Below are 22,838 nucleotides of genomic sequence, written 5' to 3'. Positions count from 1 at the left end.
TATTGAGCTTCATTTGCAATGCAAATGCTACATTACCCAGAGCCACATGTCTGTTGCACATCATGTCTCCATGGGCTGATATGGCAGATGTGGGAACTCTGTATCTGTTTGTCCCCAGAAGTGCAGAATTTGCACTCGTGGAGCTTTTAAGTAGTGGCATATGCTTAACGGGGTCATTTTTGGAATATAACCTCAATGATTTAGGCAGTCAGCCATGGAGGAAAGTAGTAACTTGATCTTTAACAGGAGCCCTGCAAAGGTACTAGCTATAAAGTGACGAAATTTCTTTATACAGCAACAGATACACTGATCACTGTGAGCATTTCTTGATTACATCTCATGGCAGTGAGATAGGCAGGTATTCCTTCTGGTCACAGGTGAACAGAGCTGGCAGAATCACTTGCACACCATCCTGCTGTTTCTCGATTTTCTAGTTTCACACTTCATTTATTGCTTGCCAAGCATATTAGTGATAACACCTGGGGGAGTGCAAAGGCTGGTACGTTTGGCACTAAGCCAGCCGCTTACAGAATGTGATGACACAAGGCATAAAGACTGGCTGATTTTAGTTGAAGTGTCTTCCTCATTTATGTTTAAACAATAGTAATCACCTTCTTCCTTTCCTAGTACACCTTAAAACTACTAGTGTTGAGTTCGCGCCACTTGCTGTGCTTCAAATATGTTGTATGTGTGAACATCTTCGGGGCAAGTTGTGACTGTTCATTCACAGCAGTGCTGTGTCCAGTACAAGCTTAATTCATTTGAGTATTCTAGTACACTGTGTCACTCAGTTGTACGCACCTCTTTTTTTTGTTATAGTAATGCTGTGTGATTTTTGCCAACCTTGTGCAGGAGGAACAAGGATGTGTTCACGGGAAGATCAGGTGCCGAAATATCCTTGTCTCCCAACATGAAGCCAATGCATTCTGTGTTAAACTCTCGGACCCTGGTTTGCTTGTCTACATGAATGACGAGTAAGTTTTTTCTGTTCTCTGTGAAGCTTTTCAATACAGTGATGCATCCTGACTGACGGTTATAATCTCGCTAACATTGTCTCTTTTTCAGCATACATTGGATCCCACCAGAATTTTATCACAATCTCAGTATGGCTAAATCATCAATCAAGGCGGATACGTGGGCCTTCGGAACCACTCTATGGGAAATATTCAGCTTTGGGGAACAGCCAATGGCTGGAGTGCCTGTCACAGAGGTGAGAAGCTTAAAGTTACAGTGTCTGCACTTTTGAGTTCCTTTGATTCAGTTATGCGTGTAGGTGTAAGGTTTGCACTGAAAACACTAATGCTTCCAATTTTTGTTATCTTGGCCCAAAGTACCATAGGCAGAAACTGGATTGTGCTCTATAGACATAGAGATGCTCTACATACAACATAACAAGCTGTGTGTATAAAGTATCCATGCTATAGATTTTCTAGAGCTGATGAAACTGCAAAATGTGTGGGACAGTACAGAATACTTGAAAAATATGCTTTGTTCCTTGGTTCGGGAGAACCAAAGAACAAGCTGTACATATGACCAAGAGACTGCAATCCGCTAATGTTAATTTGATCTCCTTGGAGATCGACAACGAAGTGACTATCAGTGGTCTTGACGACGGCCACGGTCGGAGGGAGTGTACATACCGCAGCCGTGGCGTAGTGGTTTGGGCGCCCGTCTAGACTGTGGGAGGTGGTCGGTTCGAAACCCACTGCCGGACACCCACCGGTAAAAATGGGTACAAGCGGCCCCCGGCCTGGCGCCCGGCTTTCTTTAGGGGTGTCCGCTTGGGAGAAGCTCCGTAAACCCCGCTGCGCCCCTCGCAGGCGAACGGCGGAGGGCCAACGAAGCCCCAGTGTCGGAAGAGCTCAGTGCCTGCTAAAGGTGGTGTCACGGCCAACGTGGCTCGAACCTTCATCACCTGCAGCAGCAGTCATAAAAAAGGGCCACATGAGCGACGTTGTTCCACACAGTGGAGTGCAGGTCATTGTAGAGACCTCCCCATAGTATCTTTTGGTGGAGATGCTGGGTACTTGCCCTTCTATCTCCTCTTTGGGCGGGACCCATTACTGCCCTTCGACACCTTTCTGCTTGCTGCTGACTCTGTCAATACTGGTGCTTGTGATGCCTTCACCCGAGCTGATGCTGTCCACTAGATCGCTCCCCACAGGCTGTCTGCCTCTGAAGGATCTCCAAAATGCTGCTATGACAGTTACCGTTGTGATGTCCACTACTCTATAAGATCTCTCTCTCATCCTGCTGTGCCTACCATGTGGGCTCGTGCAAAAAACTTCTGCCTTCTGCTGTTTTACACAGGCCATTACTGTATATTAAGTTTAGCGACTGATGTCGCATTTGAGATTGCACCACTCCACCCCAAGTCCCTGTCCGCTACGCCACCCTTCGAGACAGTGCATGTGACCAGTCTCGAGCAATGTCATTCACACTCTACCCTAACGTACACCGGTGTGATGCGTTTGCCGAGTGAGGTAGTGTTTCCTAGTCAACAACAAAGTGACTATCAGTGGTCTTGACGATGACGACAATGACAAAATGCATGCGTGAGCGGCCTTCAAAAGTCAGGTCATTGAGTTCCACCCAGCGGAGCGTAGTTCTTCATTGAGACCTTCCCACCTCAATATTTTGTACTTATCTTCACCAAACTATGTTCTAGAAGGAAGCCACAGAAAGCCAAGAGGTTGATGTAATTGGATTGAATAACACATAGTTACTTGCCAATGACGTGATGAGACAAGGGTCAGAAATAGATTTATCAGAGCTATTAAGCTAGTGCCATAGCATTGTTTTACATTCAAGGTGGCATTTTGCTGCTCAAGCAAAAAATTTATTTTATAATGTACTAGTTCGTGGCCTTATGATGCCTTTACCAGATAGCCAGTGAACATAAAGGCCGTTTTCTTTCCAAAGATAGGTTGTGGAAGGGCACAAAAGGTGCAAATTTTATGCGAACGCTGTTGTATTCAACTGTCTTTGAAATATATATTGCAAAGGCCATGGGGCACTAAAATTCTAAAATTTGTCTCAATTAACCACAAGCTTTTATCATCCAAGTTGAAATCAGTGCAAGCCGTTTGTACTGTAAATTGAACGCTTTCCACCAAGGCGCTATGCTAAGATAACAGTGTAATGGTTTTAGTGACATGTGCTGCATTTTCTCCTTTGCGAATTAGAGGTTCTATTTGATCCCACACTGCAAAAAAAAAAAGAAAAAAACATTCACTTTGTGATGCTGATCTTGGCAAGCACAACAAAACCTAGCGTTGTTAAAATAAGGTGGACATTAAAATAACCCTGTTTTAATTTGGATCTAGGCAGTGAGGAGGTACAGGGAAGGGGAGAGATTGCTGATCCCTGCTGACACCCACGACGGGATCTGCCTGCTTCTGCAAGAGTGCTGGTCACTGGATCCCGACAGTCGGCCACAACCACAGACCATCACACGGGACATCAACCAAATCTTTTACGAGGGTAATCATTCGTGCTCTTAGTTTCTTGTGACCTTGGTCAGTACCCTGAAAGAGTGGCAATTAGTATTCACACCTGAAAGCAGCAGCTCTGTAATGTTATATTGTAGATTCATGTTGCGTCACTGTTATTGGTTTTCTGTTAGTGCGGCCTCATATTGTTGCAGAAGAGCACTGAATTGTTGATCTTCCTTCCACATAGTGGTGCCACAACATGGTCGAAAGTAATGGTTCTTCATCATAAAGGTGTCTTGAACCCCTTTAACGCCAATAATGGTGATGTGGTGTAGGTCATGCAAAAAATTATACTACCTAGTTCTTATTTGAGCTTGTTTTGAGGGTGAGCGTGAGAGCATTTTAAAAAATAAGTAAAACCTCGTTGATACGTTTTTTAAACTGTGGGGGAAAATGTATTATCCGGGAAGACGTATGATCCAAACCGCCTGATTTTGAGAAATGTAACTGTTGAATGAGGTAAAAAGACATTTATTGACAATTTCACTTTATAAAAATGTCGATTGGCATATCTTGGCACAAGAGCTGAGCAGATTCTATTCCAGTGCTCTCGGAATTCAGTGCGTGTTCTCGCTGTCTTTAGCGTGGAAGGAAATTCGTAACGCATCCGGTGCGTCAACGGCAGTGACGAAAGTAACCAAAACCTCTTTCTTGTCATTTTCGGATGCTTCGCCCCTTTCCACCCAAGCACTGTGGGAAAGCCACTGCGGCGGCTGATGTCGCAGTGTTTATGCTTTTTAAGCGGCGTTTTCCAGACCCGGCCCGTTCGTATATACGCGCATTGCTGTAGTTTGTAGAAGCTTCACCTCCTTTCCCTTATGCACTGCGAAGAAACCTCGGCGTTTCTCCTCTTCGTATCGCGTCCCCGCAGAAACGGCCGTCATGAATGCAAGCGCACCGTTTTTATTTTTTTGTTCTTGGTGGTAGTAGTGGTGGTGGTTGTCGTTGTGGTGGTGGTGGTGGTAGTGGTAGTGGTGGTAGTGGTGGTGGTGGTGGTGGTGGTGGTGGTGGTAGTGCTTCGCCTCGTTGCATTAAGGTACTGCAGAGAACCCACTATGGCGGGTGCCTGCCGCAGAAAACGTCGCGTGCCCTCTCGTTCGGCCCACTTGTATGTTTGCACATGCGCGGTTGGTCAATAAACGTGTTATACGACCACAATTTGTCAAAATTTTAACCGTAGTAGCCGGGAAATCGTGTTTTCCGGGAACATATTAACCGAGAAAAATATAGTGTAACCCTATGGAACATTTTTAATGTCCGTGATTTTGAGCGTATTAACAGGGAACGTATCTACGAGGTTTACTGTATTGTTGGTTCTTCTATGCTCTAGAAAGGTACATAATACTGAATAGGCATTATTGATTTCACATAATTGATTTAATGTTGCTCTGTCAGCTCTTTTTTGCCAAGCCAACAAAAACTTGACACCACTGAGCGCTAAGACCTTCAGGGTACCAAGAATTGTCTTTGCTGACTGCAATGGGTACATGGCCCCTATTTGAGGTCTACTGGTCCAAAATGGTTCATGGCTACTGTCCATAACAATGCTAAGTAGAGCTCTTGTGATTAGTCGTGGCTTTTACTCTCAAGAGAGTACTCCTTGTGCTGATATTGCCACTCTTTGGTTTCCTTACAGTGTACAACTCCAGGCGGAGCCATTCATATGCCTCAGTCTACCCGCAGGCCTCGTCGCCAACTGGGCCTCCTGCAGACCCTGCAAGTCCAATGCTGGGAAAAACTTCTCCATCTTTTCCACCGGTTGAGGCCAACCGTAAGCTGGAGGCAATCAGACAGCATCATGCTCCCATTGGAGTGTCTGCTGCCTCAACCAGCGAAGCCCTCTCACAAAGGCGGGGATTCAAATGGGGCAAGAATCCTTTTCGCCTGCATCCTTCGGAAGTTAGCTATGACAACCTTTCGAGCTGCTCAACGTCGACAGTTCAGTCAGAGCTGACGCTCCAGTCAGATATTGGGACTTGCATTGACGTTGAAAGCTTGGTCAGCTTGGAGGAGAAGTAAGTCTACTGTTCCAGCCTTCATCCTCTTTACTTTCTTGCTCTGAAAAGTAAAATTGAACACAAACAGCATCCCTAAATTCACTGCTCCTTCATGATGACTAGCTTAGAAAGGCAATGAATGCGACAAAATTTCTTTTTTTTTTTTATTTGACAAGGCAACTTGTTTGGCAAGTTGGTTTCTGCTCTCCATCCATGGTTACAGGCATTTCAGTCATTTTATCAGATCTGTGTCTTGGAACATTTCTGTAAGCACTTGCGTGTCGATATATAGAAGTCATGTGCATTTTATGTGGTTGGTGATTGCAAGGCTCAATGTCATTCGAAGACTTTTTTCAAGTGTTTGTAAGATTTTTCTGAAAACTGTAGCAGTAACACTGCTCATTTGTAGTATAACAGGCTCCACCTGTGCTCACTTTCAGTGTAGATAACATAATATCATTTGGCAACACGTCACCCCTGGCGGAAGTGTCTGGCTCACCATGGGTCATTGACAGTCAGCAGCTGATAAAAGGAAAGCCACTTGGCCAGGTAAGCCAGGCATTGAAATACTAAATTCAATTTAGTGTGTCAGTTTACTCGTATGCTGTGCACTGTTTGTGAAATCTGAATGATGCTTCATGTTTAACCCTATGGAAAGCATTTTTTATGCATAGTACTAATTTTTCTGCTATGGGTTGGGGCTCAAGCACCCAGCTAATTTGACTGTTTTAGGCTGGTTTTTCTAAGCTACTTCTGGCATCCACAAGCTATGATGACTAATGGCCAGTGCCTGTATACCATATTTTCTTGCATATATCTCGCAACAAAAATGAAAAAAATTAGAATCAGAAAGTGGGGCTGCAAATTTTGTGCGAATGTCAGCGGGGTGTGGGGGGCTTGGCTTAATAGTACTGTATCCATGCAGTGTCCGCAGTCTGCATCGTCGTCATTGCATGTAAAGCCGATAAGCGGCCAACAAAGGGCTGATCGCTAAATAGTAGATGGCTGACACTTTACATCCTCGCATTGATGGTTCATGTCTAGAGTTCAGACATACAGTTTTGCCCATGGATCATGATGCATGGAGGGCATACCAGTCGAAATGTTACACAAAAGCTTCAGGAAGTGCACAGTTAGCAATAGCCTGCATAAATATAAAGATGATGGCATGTTTGACAGGGGCGACGAAGCCTAAAAAAAACTGCAGTGATAGCAATAATTGTGGTGAATCTAAAATTGCGGCCAGCTTCTCGGGAAAAACTGCTTCCGACAACAAAATTATCTATGTTTGGCGCAGTTTTAAAAGTTTCTACAGTTGCATACAACTCAAGAACGAAGTAGGTTTTCCCTGACACAGGATGCCCTTCCAGCCGATGGCGTCGGCCGATTCCCATGACCCTGCTAGCATCACAATGCAGGAAGCAGCATGAAAAAGCAGGGAGGGGACATACCCGACCACGGAGGGAGGGACCATTCCCTTTCATCTGCCACTTTCTGCATTGTCATGCTGTCATGGTCATGAGGATCGGCCGTCACCATTGGCTGGAAGGGGTTTCTTTGACGAGGAAAAGCCGCTTCGCTTTGTTCTTGAGTTGTGTCTGACTATAGTCGTATTTTCTTCAGTAAGTGTACGATCTATACAAGAGGGAACTTTTTCTTCTATTATAGGGGTCAAAATTAGAGGTGTGGGTCCTATGCAAGGGTTGGTTATACACATGAAAATGCGGTATGCGCTGAAGTGTACCCTAAGAACCAAACCCACAGCCTCTGCATGGTGTGTGCAGCACTGCCTTTTGAGCTTTGGTTGGGCCCATATCCTTGTATAATTTCTTGGTAACAAGCACCAGTACTGGGAGTGGTGGTGGGGCACTTAAACCAACATGTTTCACATAGAATAGGGTCGGAGCTGCAAACAGCCTACGCTTCGGTGTATCAGCCAGTGGAAATAAGCTGTGTGAGTTTCTGCCTAGCATATCTTAAGCAGGAATCCTTAGCTTGATGTTATTTGCTCGTATTCAGGCTGCCATTGTGCTTTATTATGGTTGGAGCCATTGCCAAGTGCGTGATGCATTAAATAACATTGTGTGTGCAGGGATTCTTTGGTGAGGTGTATGCTGCATCCCTCAAGAAGTGGGCTGGTCTGCAAGAGGAGATGGTGGCTGTCAAGTGCATGCGCAAGACATCTCTACTCGAATCTTTCCAGACTGAGTCAGGCCTTCGGGACCTCCAGCGAGAAATTGAGATCATGAAGAGCCTGAGACATCCCAACATTGTCGAGATCAAGGGCCTTGTTGAAGGTATGCTTCCATCATGGGTGCTTTCTGTGTCCATTACGGAACATGGGCCACTGTAGGCTGAAAAAGCCATCCATTGGTGTTGCTGCTTGTCTTCTGTAGTGAAATTCAGTAGTGTGTCAATATTTTCCTGGCAGTGTTTGAGGCATGGAATGACTTGGTTGCTTATTGCTAGCTTTCTGTTGCACTTGCTATACCTTTCATGCGATAATTATAGGATCAGCTCCTCTGCTGGTGCATACGGATCATTCTTCTCTTGCCAAATTAATCTTGTGTTTGCTAGCTATGGCTGCTGCCCATTTGTTTTTCTTGAATATAGTTCATATAGCCAGTTGTCTTTCTAGTTAAGTGTCCAATGAACTGTTTTGCCATGTCTTGCTTGTATAGACTGAAAAAGATTTTACCAATTTTTTGCTGGAATCAAGTGAATTCTGGCATTTCTTGCAACAATACTAGTTTAAAGTTGGCCATGAAATTCTAGACTTCCTGTTGTGCACCGTCATGTTCTGTCCTCATGTCAGGCATCCTTTTGGGCAGGCAAGAGTAGGTGAACTTCTTTTGACAATCTTGCTTCTATTTTGTCCCTTGAATGCCCAGAGCCTGAGATGATGCTGGTTATGGAGTTTCTGGAAATGGGCTCCTTGTTGACGTACCTGCAGACTTACCGTGAAAAGATTACTCATCCACAACTAATCAAGTACAGTGAGGACATAGCCAATGTAAGTGACCCTTTGTGTTGTAGGGCTGTTCTGACATGTTACAATTTTTTCATCATCCTGAGAAGACATCTCCTACATCTGGTGAATCTTTAGTGGTTTTAGTGGTTTTTTGAGGAAAGGAAATGGTGCAGTACATGTCTCACTTCTCGGTGGACACCTCAATACTAACCATGAAGAAAGGGAGGATGGTGGGAGTGAAAGAAGAAAGAGAGAAATGGGTGCTGTAGTCCTTCTGGTGAATACCTAATGCATTTATAAATGCAGATTGCTTATGGCATACACTACAGAAGTGTAAAAATTGAAGTATACATGATGTTTTAGTTTGTGGCTTAAACATTGATCAATTAAGCTACTGTGCATGCCTGTTTGCTGATGTCCCCTTGAAATGCACTGTGATTAATATTAAATGCGGCATATCATTAGGTTACAGAAAGCCACCAGACTCTTTTTTTCTCCTAACCAAGGTCACCAGCATAACCTGGTTTTGATGCAAGTTGGTAATTGGGTGCTGCATGATCATACTGCCTGTCATGTTGCCAACCGGTGTGTTCCTAAATCCAAAAAGCTCAAACACCTAGCAGCACTGAAGGTGCCAAATAGGCTCCTTTCGCCTATTTGACAGCGCAGGTGCGGGGACGTGGCTCGCGTCCTTCTCGGCTGCGATCAATGGGCTTTTTTCTTCCTATGCACATGTGAATGCCGGTTTTATGCAGTGGCACTTTATTATTTGTTTGTCATGCTTCTCACGCCTCCAAAAAATGAATGCGGGCATGCAACTTCTCTTTTGCATCAAGCTACAGCCCTGTCGTACCCCTGTAGTGTCTCCCTGTTGCAGCAGCATACAGCCGCTGTCTGTGTAGCGACTCAAGGATGAGCGGCATAGCCAGTCAGCTAGGGAAAAATTCCCTCCAATTATTCCAGTCGTTATTTAAGTACAGCAATGGTGACATTACATTCAAGGCATTGGCACTTGTCCCGTGACTTGCATTTCGACTTAAAGCTGCTATTAGTCACGTTCGGATGCTTGGCACCACATCCCCCCTTTTTAGACAACATCAGAGGTCTCGTTTCTTGCCTTTAAGAACTCGAGCAACTTCATCGACAACTTTGCGTTATCTTGAGAACAGTCAACCTCAACAATCTCGATTGTTGTGTTCCGAGAGTACGGTCAACGTGACTGATACTAAATACATTAAAGATAATTCATCATATCCCTAGTGAATAGATGGGTGAACCTCTCTTCCTTACCTGGCCATTGTGACCATAGCTGAAGGCTCCTGAGGTGCCATGTTTTTATTGGCCGGAAAGTACCCGACTGAAACACCTGATTCCTTGTGACCAAGATCACTAGGAAATTTGTAGCTTTGTTCTATTTTCCAAGCAGTTCAGCATTGGTTACAGAGGAGCATAAGACCTTCTTCAGTTTGTAATGCATAGGACTATAGGGCAGCAGCCGCACCAATTTTTTGCTATTTCCGTGTTGTCTGTTATCGGCGCTTGTGAAGGAGTATCAGCAGTGACTAAACATTTTCTAAGAACATACACCACATCAAAACAATACCTATTCATTCTGTTAGATTTCCTGTCTTCCCTCTCACATTTTGCATGGTGGAAAAGAAATGTCAGTCAGCACTTATCCCTTTGTGTTCTCTTCCATCATTTCTCTGATGCTGTGCACCTATGAAATCACGAACAAACAGACTTTTCCCTGTGCCAAGCGGGCATCAGGAGGTATATTTTGACAAGTTTTGCTCAATGCTAGTAGTGCGTGCCAGTCGGCTCAGCAAAAGAACAGTGTATGTGTGTGTGTGCTTTTTTGTTTGTTTGCGGGCGGGAGATGCGCAATAAAGGAACCAAACAAAAGACAGAACTTCATGGAACAGGCATCCGCACGGGTGCAAGAAAAACAGCAAAAAAAAAATTGCAATTGTGGGGAGAGCGTCGCAGCCAGGAGGGCCATGTGAGCCTCCCAATCTCTACGCCAGCACTGCTGGATGTGATGCCAGAATGTCCTCTTGCCGAAACAGCCCATCCATTGCCTCTGGAGTTGCTAGTTGTCTGAATTTCTGAATCTCACAGTGCGTGGCAGAGACCAGAGTGTCCTCCTCGGATGTGGTTGCGATCATTGCAGAGGTTTTGCATCAGGTGTACAATTACAGCCTTGCCCCTCGGTGTTAACACAGCAATATTACTGTGTTTTAAGTGCACTGAACTGCACCAAGAAATTGTTTTTAAGCGTAAAATGTTCTTAGCTCTCATTTTGAGCAAACTCGGACAAACATTCTTCTGAATTCATGATGTTTGACGCCAAAGGATGATTTCCTAAGGTGTCCCAAGCTGCATTCAAACTCAATTCAACGCAAACTGAGTAGCTTGCCCAGCTGATGCCTCAGACCACCGAGGTATCACTGCAAAAGTGAAAACAGTGTTTCTATAACATATTTCCATAGATGAAACAACACTTGCTAGAGATTAGGTGGCCATTTTGAGTAGTGCTTTGAGTAGAGGTCTCGTTCTCATATAAAGCCGGCATCCATCCATCTGTCATGTAAAAGATCGCAACGTGCCCATAGGGATATGGGCAACCTGCCCTCATGCCAAGTGGCAGTGAAGTTAATTCAGATAAATTCAATGCAATTGTTACCTACCATCAGCTCATCAGCATATTGGTGGAGAGATAGACAGCCTCCCAAAGAACTATCTAAGATGTGAACTATCTTTGCAGAAATGAGCCTTGCAGGAGCTCAGGAAGAGCAGCCTGGGTCTCACAGGCCCCACTGATGGCTGTGTTTGAAACAGCCACATGACGGGGTCAGTGGTGTATGGCATAACAGCTGCACCACTGCGCCAGTATGAGAACTCCCTGCCATTTATGAATCTATACAAGAGAAGGAGTACTTGCGCGGGAGGGACCTCTTATGCTATCGCATTGTACTCTTAAGAATAGCTGATGCATCGTCCAAGTTCTTTTTGTGTAACTTGCCCTGAATGGCTGCACTGGACCCTTCATAGAAGGGGTCAAGTTTCATCATGCTATGCTATTTTTTTCTTTTTGTTTGAGGATGAAAGCAAAGGTGGGATTCGATTGCATGCAGCACCACCTTATGGTCACTTGTTCTATAAATGTCTGCTCTGCATTCTTCTGGGCCCTTAAACTTTGTCATGCATAATGATTATTGGCCGCCATAGTGGCTTAGTGGTTATAAGAGCTCGGCTGCTGACCCGAAAGACGTGGGTTCAATCCCGGCTGCGACGATCGCATTTTGATGGAAGCAATATGCTAGAGACCTGTGTATTGTCCATTGTCAGTGCACTTTAAAGAACCCAGGGTGGTCAAAATTATCTGGAGCCCTCCACTACGGCGTGCCTCATAGCCTGATTCGCTTTGGGACGTTAAACCACCTGAACGAACTTAAACATTGTTATACAAAATGTTTCAAATTTTGTGTGAAACCACATTTATGCAGAAATTGTTCACAATTTCTTTCTGCTCAGGGGATGGAGTACCTGGAGGAGAAACACATAGTACACCGGGATTTGGCAGCCCGTAATATCCTGGTGGCCTCCAAAGACTTGGTCAAGATCAGTGACTTTGGCCTCGCCCAGTTTACAGTGAACCACTATTACTACATTCGCACTCAGACCCGCAAGCTGCCCATGAAGTGGTACGAAAGCCTTTTCTGAAACAGCCTCATCAGTTTCCTGTCTTGAATTCGTGACAAATGTAGAGTGCAGTTCTGGTCGGAAGATGCACCCATTGTTAAATGATGCCGTTTTCATGCGCTAGCATATTTAGTGCCCGTTCCCTACGTTTAGCCATTGTTTGTTCGTTTGTTTGTTTTTCTGATGCCTTCTTTGAGGCAGGCTGCCCACAAAGCCTGTCCACAAAGCCTGCCCCCACCAGCCTGCCCACTGGTTTTGGGCAACCTGCCCAGGTGTATATATATGCACACCTGGGAGGTTGTGGTGACATCACACAGTCACATGACTTAGGTGGCAGGTGGACGATAAACAGTGCAAAACAATGGCCACATAGTGCTAGTGCAGCTAATTAGGACTTGGTCTAACTGCGCATTCAACCATCAATTTTTTTAGCGTGCCTTTCTGGGGTACAGACAAACAGAACTGTAACTTTTATTTCAATGTAAACTGTCCACTTCAGTTACATCAGAAGCTTATAGGAACTTGAAATTAAAGGCTGAATATATGCACTGCAGACAGTAGAATTTTAATAGTCTCTAAAAATCTATGGTCATGAGCACTAGTAACACTTGTTTCCAACGGGCTTAAATTACACTGCCCTTTGAAATGCTTACTGTGCAGCAGAAATGTCAAAACATTTCATACTTTGTTTTGGTAAGTGTGACATACGAACTGCTGGTGCCAACATTAATGGGATTTACATTAACTTACTGAAAAAATATTGGGATTTACATTAACTTACCGAAAAAATATACCACAAGAAAAGACATCATTGAGCAGAGTTTGCAGATCACATCATGAGTTTTGGATATTTTGAGTTATGGCTGGAATCCTACCTTTGTGATGGTAGTTAAGCTGCATCGGATGCTTTGTAGTGATGCGAGGATAGCATGCAAAATAATCATCAGTTCTTTTCAAGTAATTGTTATTTTACCGATGTCTTGTGTATTAAAATCTTGGTCTGGGGTGTTGGCTTGTGGCAGAGATCAACACACTTTTGGTGCTCTTAACTGTCAGACTCATATTATTCTGTATATTTAGCTGCAAGACTCAGAAGTAAAGTAAGATTAATTGATGCAGCATCACTTTTGCTGCTTGCTCTATTTACTCGACTTTTGGTTGATACGTTGGATGCGTTGAACCCCTAACTTCAGGACCCGGAAATGGAAAAAATACCTTGGAATCTCTTATTTATTGGTCAACCAGTTAAATTTGTGAGCTGCCAACACGCAATTAAGGCGACTAGCTGAGCACACCAGATACCAGAGCTGCAGTGGCACTGTGGCAACCTCATCACCAAAGAATTCTTTGGCTGCGTTCCCCAGCGATCTGATGCTCTTTTAGGTTGCATGGAAATCGTGTGCTGTTGCTCAATTTTAATGCGAAAGCACAAGGTCAAACAGACTCACCCTGATGGTGACTTAGTGCAAACCATAAATAAATAAAATAAATATTTCTGTGACTGGAGGCAACCTGCCCACCGTGTCAGGTGGCAGAGCAGCCTGGGTTGCAATCCAACCCAAACAACCCAAGTCCCATCAATGGCAGCACCTGCCATAGAAGGGCAGTGGTGCATTGCTTAACCGCTGCACCACTGTACCAGGAGTTGTGTGAGGAGTCCCAGGGATCTACAAATGGAAAGGAGAGAATGACCAATATGGAAATTAACCCATTATCGCTAACTTAACAACTGCCATCCGTCAGCACAGGATCTGCACACTGGAACCGAAATGAAAACCGACTTGCTAGTGCACCTAATTCACACGTGGCCTAACTTTGCAAATCGATTTTTTTCCTTTTGCTGATTTTAGCAGTACACAACATCATCACATTGTCTAACATCACCTTTGTTGCATGAATTTTATTGTAGTAGTGATACAAGGGGCGATCTATAAGTGGTGGTCCCTAGGCAGCAATATTTTTATTATATAATGTAATTGAAAAGATGTTACTTTCAAATGAAAGTCGAATGTCCTATTTCAATGCATTTTAATATACTACTCCCCACCAGTGGCAATATACATTGCTGCGGGCACATGATAACACCAGTGGTGCACCGCATCTTATAGCCCTAATCTCCCAGCATGAAGGAACATCTGAATTACCAGTAGCGAGTAAAAAAATTGAGCACAAATGACCATTTACCAGACCAATAGAATGGCAATGCACGAAGGACACACAGATAACAGAAGTGCCAAGCTGCTCCCACTCAGTCTTGGGAGTAGTGTGGAAGACAGCCATCACCGCAAAGAATTTACTTGTTTTTTTTTCTGCCACTCCAGTCGTAAATTACTTGTGCAAATCTTTTCTTACTCACCAGGAGAGGTCCATTAGAGGGGGACGCGGCAATTAAAATGGCCAAGTGTCAAAATTTTTTATTTCTCATTTGATTTTTTTTCTTAACCTTCAGGTCTTCATCTATTTGGTGACGAAGAACTACATACTGAAATATGCAGTGCAAATTTATAATTACATTTGTTTCGTGTGTAGTCGTCCAACATTGCGAATGAATCGCGGTTCTGATGGTCCTGGTGCCTTGTGAATTGCATGGGTTTCTGACAACAGAACACCGCCATCTTAATACCACCTTGAATAGCAGAGATTGGAAAATCAGAGCTTCCATTGGTTGCAATGCCACATTTCTCTGGCCAAAAGCAAAAGTATATGAGGCGACAAACGAGGCAAACAGAGGAAAAATACCTTCAAGTTTTACATTTTTCAGCTTTCACTTTTCTGCAGTTGCAATCACTCATCCGCTTGGCGTTTCCTAACGAATGACAGTAGAATGATTCTGTTTTTTGCACATGAATCCTAAAACATTGAGAAGTGGAATAAAACTCTAGTTTTTTTCTACGTACATAAGCAATAGTTTTTTAAAGTATTTTTTTAAAGAAACATTTTCATGTAAATATGCATGCTGGAATTCTTATTTCCATGAGTACTGGGTACCTAACAAGCAACTTATAGCTTTATTGCATAGAAGAGGGCTTTATGAACATGCCGACATAAAAAAACTTGTGCACTTTTTTCCTCAATTAGTTAGTGCTGCGGGGGCGACTTTATAAGGGTATTAATTGTAATTACTTAGCAACTCTAAATGTTATATGACAATAAGATTTAGTTTTGAAATAAGCGTAGAAAGTAATAAATCTGTGCCACATTTGATTATGTTCTAATGCCAAATAGTGAAAATAGTTTAGGTAGTTGCCTTGTTTCTTCTTAGCACTTTGACACAATGGTCTTCACACCATTGAAGTGTATATCAAGTTCGCTAATATTCAGTTTCCCTAAGCTAAGACCTTCTTGTCTTGCTGTTCCCTTTGCAGTTGCCTTGTTCCCATTTTATTTTACGCTGATTATATATACTTTGTACTCAACAAGGAACTCTGCAACGTACTGGGTAATACCTTACCAATGCAGTAATATACTTTCATCATTAATTCAAAAATGCTACAGCATATGTTACAGCTTGTGTGACCCTCACAAAGCTGTGATACACTCATTGCACATTATTTATTTGTTTTAACAATATCAGATATGAGCTTTACGTTGGTGGATATTCAGTTCGCGCAGTAGTTCCTGTGAAGAGGAATGATGCTGACATTCCTTGCATTTTTCACTTTCTCATATTTTTGTGTAAGCATACATGACAGAGGCATTGACGTCTTCACACGATGCAGGTATGCCCCTGAGAGCATTCTGTATGGCAAGTTCTCAACCAAGTCGGATGTGTGGAGCTACGGAGTGACGCTGTGGGAGATGTTCTCCTACGGGGAGGACCCCGTCATCCAGGGGGTCACTCAGGAGAATCTGGGTAGCGAGCTAGTGCAGGGAAAACGGCTGGCCTGCCCAGCTGAGTGTCCTACCAACATCTACCAGCTGATGCTGCTCTGCTGGGCGACTGATGCTCATCAGCGGCCAGGGTTCACCCACATCAAGGGCCTGGTGCACAACCTTTGAGATCCCTTTCTTGCCGAGGAGGTGCTGTGGCACCTCTGTGGCACCTTTTATGCACTCTTTCTGCACCTTTTCTGCACCTTTGCTGCACAAGGTGCCACGGAGATGCCGTGCCCACTGTTTGGCTAATGTAGTGCCTGCAGGCTGTTTTTTTTTTTTTGCCAATGGCTGAATTGTTTTCTATTCAAGGTGCCCTGAAACACCTTTTGTTGAACCCATACAGCACCATCGAATGGTGATGCATAATACAGGGTGCGTGAAATTCTTTAATGGCATAAACTGTAAATAGAATTAAACTGTCTGATTTCTTCTGATCTTATTGGTCACCTTGACCTGCACCCCATTCAAGCAGCTCTTCATCGCATCCATCCTGCTCACCTTAAGCCGCCACGGTGGCTGAGTGGTTATGGCGCTCGGCTGCTGGCCCGAAATACGCGGGTTCGATTCTGGCCGCGACGGTCGAATTTCGATGGAGGCGAAATTCTAGAGGCCCGTGTACTGTGCGATGTCAGTGCATGTCAAAGAACCCCAGGTGGTCGAAATTCCCGGAGCCCTTCACTACGGCGTCTCTCATAGCCTTAGTCGCTTTGGGACGTTAAACCCCCATAAACTAAACTAAACCATCCTGCTCACCGATACGATGTAGCTACATTGCATGTTTCTTTTTGTTTGCCATTTTCTTGGCTGCATGCTCTTATGCTCTTTGTATTTATGTCTTTGTCTTGTCTTGTACTTGTCTCATAGGCTTACAAGGGGTCACAAACAGTCGACGTGCTTAAGAGGAAGATCACTAGCATCACAAAATGCTTTGGGCTGTGAAGTTATGGAAGACTGTAACTTTGTGTCAGCTTGATGAGCCGTGTGCATTTCACACAATCGTAATACTCTGCCAAGACACTTGTGAGGATAGGCTGTGCCTATTTGGTGTGTTTGACTGAGATTTCAAGAGGTGTTCCAGGGCCCTTCTAAAGGGCAGAAGGAGCAAGTCTGTGCTTATTCATCTTCTTAAGGGCACTTACTTTTTCTCTTGATCTTTTAGGCTCCACTGCTTGTATGACACATGGGCAAGCGTGGCTCATAACAGCAGTGTTGGTCTTTCAGTTTGTGTTCTCTCTGCCAGCACCCGCCACAGTGGCTCAGTGGCTTTGGCGTTCAGTTGCTCATCTCAAGGTCGTGGGCCACAATGGCCGAATTTCGATGGATGTGAAATACAAAAATTCTCATGTGCTGTGTGATGGCAGTGAACGTTGAACTCCAGGTGGTATAAATTAATCGGGAGCCCTCCTATACGACATCCCTCATAGACGATGTGTCGCTTCGGGATGTTAAAACCCGCAATTTGCGATTTATTTTTCTCTGCCAGCATGTCCCATTGGTAAGACACATGAATAGTTGCGCGGGACATGTCGAGGCTGTATGGAGGTGCAGAGATGCCAAAGAGGCATCAAAGTAAGTTTACACAAATATAAAGAAGTGAACACCACTGGGGGAATGACAAGTATTGTAAAGAACATCAGAGATTTTTTTTATCATGCTAGGGCATTCTGAGGAAAATGTATGAAGGTTCACTTCCTGGATTGCTTGTTATCATAGCCAACAAAATGTCGACACGTATATTCCATGCTTGTGAAATATGTCTTGTTAGGTGTGTTGCATGTCTGATGAGTTGTTTTGTGCACTGCACTAAATATTCGTGTCATCATGGCCATGATATGATAGGGAAGGCTGTTATTTGAGCTTTGTTTTCTTGCTCCCTGTTAATCTGCTTCCCCGTGCCCTTTACATGAAACCTTTTTGCCATTTTTTTTTTGCATATTTGTACCCATATGGCCATCGCCATTTTTGGCAGCTTTGTTGTTTGTAGTATTTGTACTTTATTGTCTTTGGTTGATTTTTGAACAGTGTGGTTGGCAAAATTGTATATAAGGCCACCTGGAAAGTAAACTCTATAATACCTCTATTACTGCCAGTTATGATGCTGGGGGCAATCAGTGATAGTCATTTTCTGTTATAAGTGGGAAGAAGGCATGCTGTTTATGAATTTATTTTGCTAGAAAGTAGATTTTTTCTTAGAGGACGTGTGCTTTGTATTGTTCACCCGAGAAATCGCTCACTTTTTCATTTCACTAATTAGCGCACGCCCCGTGGTTTGAGCCTATATTGTGGCCACTCCACATGAGGACATGTAGGTCTTTAAATGTAGGTCTTTGTATAAACCATCCACAGCTCGCGAGCCGCATGCGGCTTCTCACGGGTCCAAGCGTGGCGCGCCACACTTTGGCATCTGTAGCTCCCTCCAATTTCTGCCTCTAAAGACAGCTTCCTTTATGCTCTAGAAGAGGTGCTTGCTTCACAAGTGGTGCATCGCAATGCAGAGGCACAGTGAGCATTGCTGCATGAGTGGGATTCACTGTTGCGACCAGCTTTGTCGCAAGAAATAAATGTAGGGTTAGCTAATTTTGTGAATTTGTGATTATTCGTGGAGTGTCATCAGCAACAACTTGCTCCTCTGTGTCAGGCCGAAACATGCTGTGCACTGCTTGCCTTTGTGTCAACCATACTAAGCACTATGCCTCAGGGGCTCTGCTTATACTAGAGCTGGCTGGAGCAGTGCTGGCCTTGGGCTGTTAATTAGGAACCCTGAATTTTTTTTTTTTCTAGGGAACTTTTAACAACAGCAAATATGGGAAAATTTTGTTATACACTACTGTTATGAAAAATAAGAAAACCAGAACTTCTATCATGAATTCTCAGCTTATGAATAATAAACCCTCACTAATTTGTATAATCATGAATCACATGGTAATGATGCTTGAAAACAGTCTAAGTAAATGTCTTGTTTGCTCCTCTCTTTGCAATTGTGTGGAGAGAACATGTGACTTGTCTTACAGTCCGTGTTTAAAAAGAGTGGCAGGAGTTTTTGGAAGGGTTTGAATCCCTGTGAAGAAAAATCTATTATTGTTTGTTCTTCATGTATGTTTATGTTGTAGGGCATTAACTTTTGTTGTACGTAGCTGCACACTACCTTTACGGATGTCTTGGAATACTTATGTTACTTGAAAACCATATGGTGCAGACATATCTGTATGTATACTCAGAAGATTATTGTGTGAGGTATCATGTTTAGTAGGATTGGAGGGAAGCTTAGGTGAAATTTGCAGGTGGCCTTTTTTTTATTGGGGAATATTTTTTGCTTTCAAACTATTTGTTTTGATTATTTCTTGCCTTTGTAATATTGTGAAGCTTATAACCACAACTTCAGAGGTGAAAAATGAAGCCGTCATAGCAAGAGCATACATTTGCTGAAAGAAACATTGCATTTGCTATTTGTTTTCTTGAAACAGCTCAAGCATTTAACAATACTGATTTGGCAGTTGATGCAGCAAGTGCTACCTGATTCTGTTTAGGTGAAATTAAGCACTCCATCTGGTGTGGCATAAGGCAATTTACTTTTGCACTGATTTCAGTTGCTGGTGCAAGGAGGGGGTTGCATTTTGGCTTTCAACACTGGTCATGCAAGTACAATCTTTATCAAAAGTCTTCAGGCCAAAGGCTTTTCGCTTGAGCCGTATAATGGTGCCATCACAGCACCATTAAAGACCGAGGGGCATTTAAATGCAAGGAGAAGGTTCCTCGTGGTGGAGAAGCTTGCTGCTTGATGTGCACTTTCAACGCTTCGCTAAGTGGAGTATTCAAGGGAAATTCATTATACTATAAGTGAATGCTGTGGCCTGAATACTACTTTTGACAAGGGGTGTACATTCTCAGCGATCAGTGTTGCAGTTTGGTTTCATGTTTCTGTACCTAGGAGCACCATTTATGGCTAAACTTCTAATATTATCTGCAAATAGTAGTGATCTAGATGTTGCCAGAAGTGCCGTTTATATTTATGGCATCATTTTTTTATTGTGTAATATGTGTACTGTGGAGCAGATTAGAATGAAGGAAATGAACTGTTTTATACCGAATGGTGCCACTGTTGCTATTAAGCATTGTAGTGAATTATGCCACAAAGGTAACCTACTAAGTTGCTTGTTTTGCATTTGAAAACAACTGACTTAGTTTGTGTTATTGGAATTGCTGTTTGCCTAGTGTATGGGTGAGCTGAGTTTGATCTGGTGATGCCAGGAATGTTTGATGAATGCGGTTAATTTGAGTGTGAAAGTGTTTCATAATGTTTAATATTCTTATTATATAACTGCCTCGATTGCCTCACTTTTATGCACTGAAGGCATAGTCTAGCCTAGTGCATACGCTGCCAACATCTGCAATAGGGGTATACTGCTTTTGATTTTGTTTGATAGGAGCAGAAGGTTAATATAGTTGAATATAACTCCAGAACAAAATGACAGGTGCCCATCAAAGGAAACCCTCTAGTCAATGGTGCCGACCGCTTGTCATTGCATTGTGGTTAATCACCTTCGACCTGCTAACCTGTCATGGCAGGAGGTGGCAGGTGAAAGAGGGTTAACCACGGCTTAATCAGACTAACTGTGGCATCATGAAAATCAGTAGACGCCATTGGCTGGAAGGCGTCTTTTGAGGGGCACCTGCTGCTTTGTTCTTGAGTTGTATCCGACTATAGTAAGTTACTTGTGTTAAAGCAGTTCATGCAACTATAGGCTTGAGAATTTAGTTTTTAAAAGTTTTGCATCACTCTTCTAGAATGCCACAAGGACTTACTGCAATATACCGCAGCAAGGCACTTGCTGTACTGAAAAAAGAAATGAGTGGTATTTTCTTTATGAATTGTTATGATTGAGAAATGCCAAGATGGTTGCTACAATAGTTATACTTTGTATCTCGTTTTAGCTTGTGTATATCCAGTAGACGTGCCATTATCCTTAGGGTGCAATAAGAAAAATCGCTGTGCAATCAATGTGCTGAATGCACATCGTCTTGCTATTGTTGCCCCCGTTTTTTTTCTGGATGATGTTGATTACATCTACTTTTGGTGCTATATCATTTATAAAGGATGACTGAATGGGTTGACGGAATAGGTTAGCAATATGTAGCAACTTGAGTGATAATGATTAACAGAACTATTTCCACTGTGTAAAAAGAAAATTCTCATACTTTGCACCAAAAAGAATAGCAATAGTTGTACTGTGCCCATCAAGTGAAGTGCCAGCTCCTACATCCAAAGGGACGAGGCCCACCTCATCGCATGACTACAGATGGCTCATTCTCATTGGCTCATTCTCATTGGCACATTCTCATTGGGCAGGCCTCTGAAGTGGATCATATTGATCAGTCAGGGGTGATCTGTGTTGCAGTAGTCTCGCATTGCTGTAATCCCCACATCTGTCCATCATGCAGCTATTGCTTCACATGGCAGATATATAATGCTAAAGTGTGAAGTGAGCAATGAGCAAACTGTCATGCGAACTGCCTGTGTTTGCAGGCAGTACATTGCCCACGGTATATTTTAAACTTTGTTGTTCAAGTATGGGTATCTCTCACAACTGTTCTTGATTTTAGCTGTAGTTCTTTGTGATATATTTGGAATAGGTGCTTGTGAACACATTCCAGCTGAAGTTTTTAGTCTAGTAGCCCGTATGCAACAGTGGTGCTGTGATGCTGTGGTGGCAGTAGGTATCTCACTTTGCCGTGTCAGTGCCATTGTCACTTTAGGCATGGTGCAACATCTGCATAAGCCATCATGGTCTTTGAGACCAAAGAAAACATGCATTGGCTTGCCCATTTTCCTAGCGCTCTGGCTGCTTTGAATCTCGTTATATCACCAGAAAAAAGTCTGCCATGTCGCCACTGAGAAGCAAAATGGCGTTGTCCATCATTGTGCTGGAACTTTCATTGTATTCAGAAAACTTCTAACCTGCTGTGGTGGCTTAGTGGCTTTGGCATTCAGCTGCTAATCTTGAGGTCGTGGGTTCGATCCTGGCCACGGCGGCCATATTTCAATGGAGGCAAAATACAAAAACGCCTGTGTAGGGTGTAATGTCAGCGCACGTTAAAGAACCCCCCCCCTGGTGGTCTAAATTAATCAAGTCCTCCACTACGGCGTCCCTCATAGCCCGTTTGTCGCTTCACGGTGTTTAGCCCCACAATTTGCAATTTTACAATAAAGCGTTATGGTTGACATGTCTGCCCAACATGTCAAAGCCTAATTTTCTGTTCCAAATTATTGAGACATTTTGGGCTTTTCCACATAGTTAGTGCTGTGTTCAGTGTGCTCACTTAGATAGTTATGAAAATGGGCTCACTAGCTACACTGGAGTACAAGCCATGGCACAATTGGCCTGATTACAACACAATGTTTCACTAACCTTGTGATTGTGTAAGCATTCAGTATTGTTATATTTAGCTTAAGAAAAGAAAATTTGCTTCATATGTTCTAAATAAAGTCCTTTCTCTGTGAGCAATCCATTTGGCAAAAAAATAAAGAACACAAATAATGTGCTTATTAGGTGTTTAGGCAACCACGCTTCTTGTGTGCAGGCCTTGAAGCCAGCCATGTGTTCTTGCAAAATCTGATGCCAGTTATATTTTGTAGGAAAGCTTTGAGTGATAATACTAGTTGATTTCTGCAACTTGTGTCACAGAATCTGCTTTGGCAGGTTTCTAAGGCATCTGGTTGGATTTCCATAACTGTTTAGAGAGATCATATCCTTTATGATGAAGCATGATTATTCTTCAATATGTTATGTTATTTTT

General features: G+C 43.3%; 1 protein-coding gene across 1 annotated transcript in view; it reads left to right on the top strand.

Moving 5' to 3' along the window:
• LOC144126023 (tyrosine-protein kinase JAK2-like) overlaps positions 1–21,220 on the top strand; it is a 32,644-nt gene extending 11,424 nt beyond the window's left edge. The window contains exons 11-19 of the mRNA XM_077659901.1: positions 853–974; positions 1,066–1,210; positions 3,327–3,483; positions 5,131–5,509; positions 5,932–6,040; positions 7,584–7,788; positions 8,383–8,504; positions 12,000–12,169; positions 15,887–21,220. Coding sequence (XP_077516027.1) covers positions 853–974; positions 1,066–1,210; positions 3,327–3,483; positions 5,131–5,509; positions 5,932–6,040; positions 7,584–7,788; positions 8,383–8,504; positions 12,000–12,169; positions 15,887–16,166 — 1,689 coding nt within the window. The 3' untranslated portion in view covers positions 16,167–21,220. The remainder of the gene's footprint in view (positions 1–852; positions 975–1,065; positions 1,211–3,326; positions 3,484–5,130; positions 5,510–5,931; positions 6,041–7,583; positions 7,789–8,382; positions 8,505–11,999; positions 12,170–15,886) is intronic.
• Positions 21,221–22,838: the final 1,618 nt, after the last annotated feature.

The sequence above is a fragment of the Amblyomma americanum genome, chromosome 3, assembly GCF_052857255.1.
Source record: "Amblyomma americanum isolate KBUSLIRL-KWMA chromosome 3, ASM5285725v1, whole genome shotgun sequence".
NCBI lineage: Eukaryota > Metazoa > Arthropoda > Arachnida > Ixodida > Ixodidae > Amblyomma > Amblyomma americanum.
The sequence above is the reverse complement of the archived record's forward strand: the minus strand, read 5'-3'. Positions and strand labels throughout refer to the sequence as shown.